Below are 5,677 nucleotides of genomic sequence, written 5' to 3'. Positions count from 1 at the left end.
CTCAGAGATTTTAGAAGTACATCAAATGACTTGGACATTTGCATGTTTTTGTGTTTTTCAGAAAAATTAACATTTCGTAAATTTACACCCGGTTGAGTAAGCTATCCTGTGCGGTTTTTGAATTTCTTCTGTTGTATACATCACAACACATACATTTTACATTCTTAAAGATCATTACCTTAATACCATGTGTATGCAATAATTATATTTATATCTCCGAATAGGGATATCCAAACTTACGAACTTATCAATTTATATGGCGTAGCACATATATTAGAAATTGGGATAAATTTGCAAGGAAGTAATTGTACTTGCCACCTCTCCTCCCAAGCCAGTGGATCATAAATGGTTGCAGCAAGATAAATGATTGATCATTCCCTATTATATTCACCCCCACCCCCGCTCCCACAACAAAAGCCTCAAACTGAAATTCTTTTAGAAAATGGAAGCTTAATTTATTAACCCTGGTCTAAGAACCAACAATACACAAGGCCAAATTATAACAAAGATAAGAAATAAAAATGACGCTAAAATGGGATAAGAGAACCATCATGGTACATATAGCATTATTTTTTCATAACCTACAACTACCAATTTCTGCACCAGGAAAGTGTGCGCCAGATATTAATGCGTAACATTGAGAGTGGGAGAAAATGCATGTGTGGCTTTTAAACTGTATATATGATATGTAATTGTATGTTTGCAGTCGTTGCTTTATCTATAAAGCGGGGCGAATAGCCTTTTTCGGTATATGATATGTATTTAATACTGCATAGTGGACATAGCATATCCATCTAAAATATTGACAATGCAAGGACATATGGTCAAATACAACTATACACTAGAGTTATTAGCTAGTAGAGAATAAAACATTAGTACTTTCTCCAATGTATTAATCTTTTTCAGTTTAATGTGATGACATTTCATATTAGAAAACTGATGAGGCACATGTAGCCAATTTATGCACGAGCATTATTTAGGATCAGCAGCTCCCTAAGCCAAAACGATCCCTCTTAACTCCTGTTTGTTATATGTGTAACTTTTCTAATATGAAAAGTAAAATATGAGTATATATCTAACCAATATCTTCAACTAGGCTTATATTAATCAATACGTATAATCATCAAAAAACTATTACATTTTTTTCTTCCTTTTTTGCATGATCTGCAATGTCAATAATAACCACATGCAATCTACACATCTTGCTATGTATATGATTTCAATAGCTTACTTCAATAATAACGACACGCGGTTACTAGTAGAATCGTAGATATATTTGAATCATTAGATCACACAGAATTAATGGATCATATAGTGGGCGTGTCTCAATATTTCTCTTATATGCACATTATGGTTAAGAGCTACGATCAAGCTAAGCGTTTCAATAATGATGTGTTCTGTATATTCAGCTACTGTGTACTGGTGAAATATGAATGTTCTTTTCTCCTAAAGATACGATATAAAATTTTTGCGTCGTCACTCATCAGCGAGAAGTAACTAACTAGGCTAGCCTGCAAACTAGCAGTGTATGTGGATGATATGTTATGGTGTAAAAGAACCAGTGATTACCCCCCGAGTCCCATGGAGATGGCCCCTGCTGCGACCTCGGCAAGGCCGGCGGTGAGGACGAGCGAGGATGGAGCGCTCGCACCTGAGAGCCCCGCGGCGAGGGCGAAGGGCACGGTAAGGCCGTCGGACACGCCCATGATGACGTCCCGCACCACCTCTCCGGCCGTGAAGTGATGCTCCTTGTGGCTGCTGATCTCCTCCAACATCGGCTGCTCCCGTCCCTCACCAACACTGTCCATTGTCTTGATTGCTGCAGGTAGTGAAAGGGCTGGCTAGCTCTACACGGTTGCAGGGCTTCTGGTTTGTCGGACTGTCGTGACGGGCGTGTGCTCTACACGGCCACCTGAACCATTCTTATATAGAGAGCCCCTAGGGAGGGGAACGAGTGGAACCTGGGGTAGGTGCACCCTTTAAAAAAATTGTAATTACAAAAATGGTCGAAAATCATGATTTTTTTTACAACACATTTGCTCAAGCGTTACACTCGCGTAATTTTTTTGCGTAGGAAAGACTTTCGTGGTGTTGTTGACGAAAAAAAACACTACTTCTTTTTTGCAGGGAAAAAATGTGTTACTATTCACTCTATTGTCCTGGAATTTTGTTTTTTTTCCTTAGATTTTTTATGGGAGTTTTTCTTTGTCGAAGTTTCTAAACGAGTACGCCAATTGGTCAAATTTATTAGAAAATAGTTTCAAAGATTTTTGACTTTTTCCGGAATTGCTAATTCTCAGATTTTTTTTATCAGGTCCATCTACACCTAGGTGTATCAGGGTATTTTCTAGCTCCTAGCAACAAAGACCTATTACTGGTAGAAAAAATTCTCGTATTTTCTTGATTTTTTTACAAAGGATATATCCAGGATGTAAACTTCATATCAATATCCCTCAACCATCCCAGTTGTCAAACATGTTACAAACACTACGAGGGGCGGATGTTTAAAGCTAGCCGAATTATGGGTCAGACACAGTGAGCCAACTTACACAAAAAAGGTGTTTAGTTGACTCATGGTTAATTATGGCCAAAGACACAAGATTTACTCATGCTAGCTCTTACATGCGAGTTTGTCTCATGAAGATCACGATCAGGTTTGAAAACCAATGGAAAATGTTCACTACTAAAGGCATTTTCATCCATAACCTTTTAATTATCCATAGGTTTATCGGCGTGGGGTGTGGGCTGAATAAAGTGAGTCGACGGAACATTTGTCATTAAGATATAAATTACATCTAAACTCATCATGCTTGTGCGATAGCTGAATGGGTTTCAGACGTGCAAGCATCTCATTTCGTGGAATAAATCGTGGAGCTAGCAAATCCCTCGAAAATAAATGTCTAGATCAGCTTCGTATTTTTGTGATGGGCCGTGTGCTATTTTTTCAGATCAACGGCAGGATCGCACAATGATTAATTAACCAGTTGACATTTTGATTGTTGGTTCGTGCATGCCATAGACCATGTGTTCTACTACTATCTGCATCGGGATGCATGTCCTGTTTATGTGTCATTGTGTGCACATCCTCGATATGTTTCAGCAAGTTGTGTGCGACCAATCAAAACATTTATATATACACTAACAGTCTGCCATGTATTAGTCGGCATGATCGCACAACCACTTGAGCGCTTTATCAGCTGCTCGGACTAGATTTATTTCTCATAGTCTAGCAACTAAACTTGCTGTGTTTCAACCACTTATTTAATTTATAATATTTCTCTGTTCAATTTGCATGTTCGTGCATCCGGAGGTGCATAGGCTGCAGAAGATTCTTTCCTCTATTATCTAAACGAAAGTTGAATTGACAGTTAAGATCAAGTGAGCCAACAATGTCGACACCCCCAATGTACACAGTCACTCATCAAAGTAACGTTTGCATTCAGATCCGAAAACCAGAACGGTACACGCGGGAAAATGACAAAATCGTGCGGCGCATTCCCATCTGCATCCACCATCAAAATTGCTAGCAAAACCATACAGATAATCATAACATTGTTAAGTGAGACAGCCCCAGGCATGATAGATGATTGATTAAATTCCTACCACTCGCCTGCACCATGAATCATGCCGTGCCAGGGGTGGATAGAAAGCTCGAGGCTCGAGGCCCGGGTCATGGCTTGGACGGCGAACTAGCCGAGCTCAATCCCTCTGACTAGCTTGTGAAGCTCGCAACATCGCTGGAATTCTTGCACACAGAATTCTGGCATGACCTTTGATAAAAAAACAATTCTCAATGATGTATAGGCATGCCGTCACTCCATAAAATATGGTACCAAGTTTCACTAATAACATTAATTCATAGTCTCATACATCATACTGCAACACTAATCCATCCACATGCACTAGGGAGATTTGTTTGAATATGTGTGATGCCTGAGCCCTGGGATGTGCTGCACACCCCAAAATATACGAATACTACTCCAATAAAGTCATGAAACAGTTTGATCCCGTGATGGCACGCACTAACACTAAGAAACTGAAATAATTTTGTGTACCGAATGCTATGCAGGAGGCATGTCGTCGACCACCGTGCGATTGCTCACCACCTTGTCCATTCTGCTGGCCTAGATCGGGGATTTCCCAAGGGAAGTTTGTCCAGATCGTGCGTGTGGTCATGGTCATAATCATGTCACGGCCCACCAGGCCTTTAGCTTGTGCCCAGCACACACTAAGGCGAAATATAATACAGGGAGTAGGCGTGTCGTCGGTATATGGTCACTCAGTTTTTTGTTTTGAAAAGTCATTGAAAATCTTTTGGAAAATATCCGGTTCCCCCACTCCTTCAATGCTCCCAACTTCCAAAAATACATTTAAATATTTCAAAAGTTCCCGAAGAACGTTATGAATGTTCACAAGACATGGGCCTACAATCCCAAAAAATTCAAATCCAAATTCAAAATACGTAAGGAGAAATGAAATGACAAACCACAGTGAATAGTGTCACAAAAAGACAAAACCAAAAAAGACACTATTCACCTCCTGAATTTTCTTTTTGTTTCTCCACGTATATTTTGAATTTGGATTTGAAATTTTTAGGGATTGTTGAGACAAGTCTTGTGAACACTAAACAAATGTTTTCGGAACTTTTTGAAACATTAAAATGTATTTTTGAGAGATGGTGGCATGGGAGCATTTGAGGAGTGGGTGCTCCCAAATTCCAAAAAATAAATTTAAATCTTGATCGAACTTATTTATTGATAGCTTCCATTCAGTCGTGTGAACTCTTCGATTTGGGCACTCCTATATTTTGGATGTCAGCATGTCGTGCATATAAGAGCAACTCTAGCAGATACCCCTAAAACGCCTCGAAAAAAGGTCCAGACCATATCCCGCAAAACCGCCTGTACTGTAATTTTTTTTACAGCACCCCTAAAAAACTGCACCGTCCTCTAAATATGGAGGTTTGGAGGAAAATTTTATAGCGCCCTCTATACCAGAAAACCATTGGCGGGAAGGAAATTTCAGCTCCCACGCGTTCACCCTCGCCAGCGCCGCCACCGTCCACGGTCGATTTAATGATTTGCTGCTTTAAATATGTGTAACCGGTTGCTTTCTTCTAAAAAAAGGAGGGTCAAAACCTTTTTTTCTGCGCCTCCTGCCCGGCATTCGCAAATGCACGTAACCATAAATTAACTAAATAAGATGCAAGTCGGTGCTTAAAATTACAAGTAGAGTCCAAGAAGTATATAGCAATGACGAAACCATGACAAGATGAGAAACAATCAACTAGCATTGTAACCTCATAATTTTCTTCCATGACAAAATTTCAAGAAGGAAGTAGGAACACGCACCGACATTGCTTGGTCAAGCCTATGAATGTTAAGGTAAAGACTTTCATCCTAGATATCGAGTCCGACCAATCAAGGCTAGAAGATCATAGCAAAGAAAACAATTTCAACAAAGAGGCGGTGCAACTACGCCATTGCCAGTCTGACAAGTGAAAGAAAGGTGGCTAGTTTTCAGCCACAACATGTAGTGACATTCTAGACACACCATCATAACACAGATCTTCCGAGAGATGCACCGCTATTATTCTATCAATATCCACATGCCATGGTGACCCTGAGAGCTAATGACCAAGATCGAGCTCAAATCAAGCCATATGATTATTGTCCAG

At 39.9% G+C, this 5,677-nt stretch overlaps 1 protein-coding gene across 1 annotated transcript in view; it reads right to left on the bottom strand.

Annotated features, from left to right (window-relative positions):
* Window positions 1-1,808, bottom strand: part of LOC123163714 (vacuolar iron transporter 1-like) — a 3,324-nt gene extending 1,516 nt beyond the window's left edge. The window contains exon 1 of the mRNA XM_044581067.1: window positions 1,570-1,808. Coding sequence (XP_044437002.1) covers window positions 1,570-1,808 — 239 coding nt within the window. The remainder of the gene's footprint in view (window positions 1-1,569) is intronic.
* Window positions 1,809-5,677: the final 3,869 nt, after the last annotated feature.

Source organism: Triticum aestivum, chromosome 7D (assembly GCF_018294505.1).
Source record: "Triticum aestivum cultivar Chinese Spring chromosome 7D, IWGSC CS RefSeq v2.1, whole genome shotgun sequence".
In the NCBI taxonomy this organism is placed as follows: domain Eukaryota; kingdom Viridiplantae; phylum Streptophyta; class Magnoliopsida; order Poales; family Poaceae; genus Triticum; species Triticum aestivum.
Note: the sequence above shows the minus strand (reverse complement) of the source record. Positions and strands in the feature narration are given on the sequence as shown.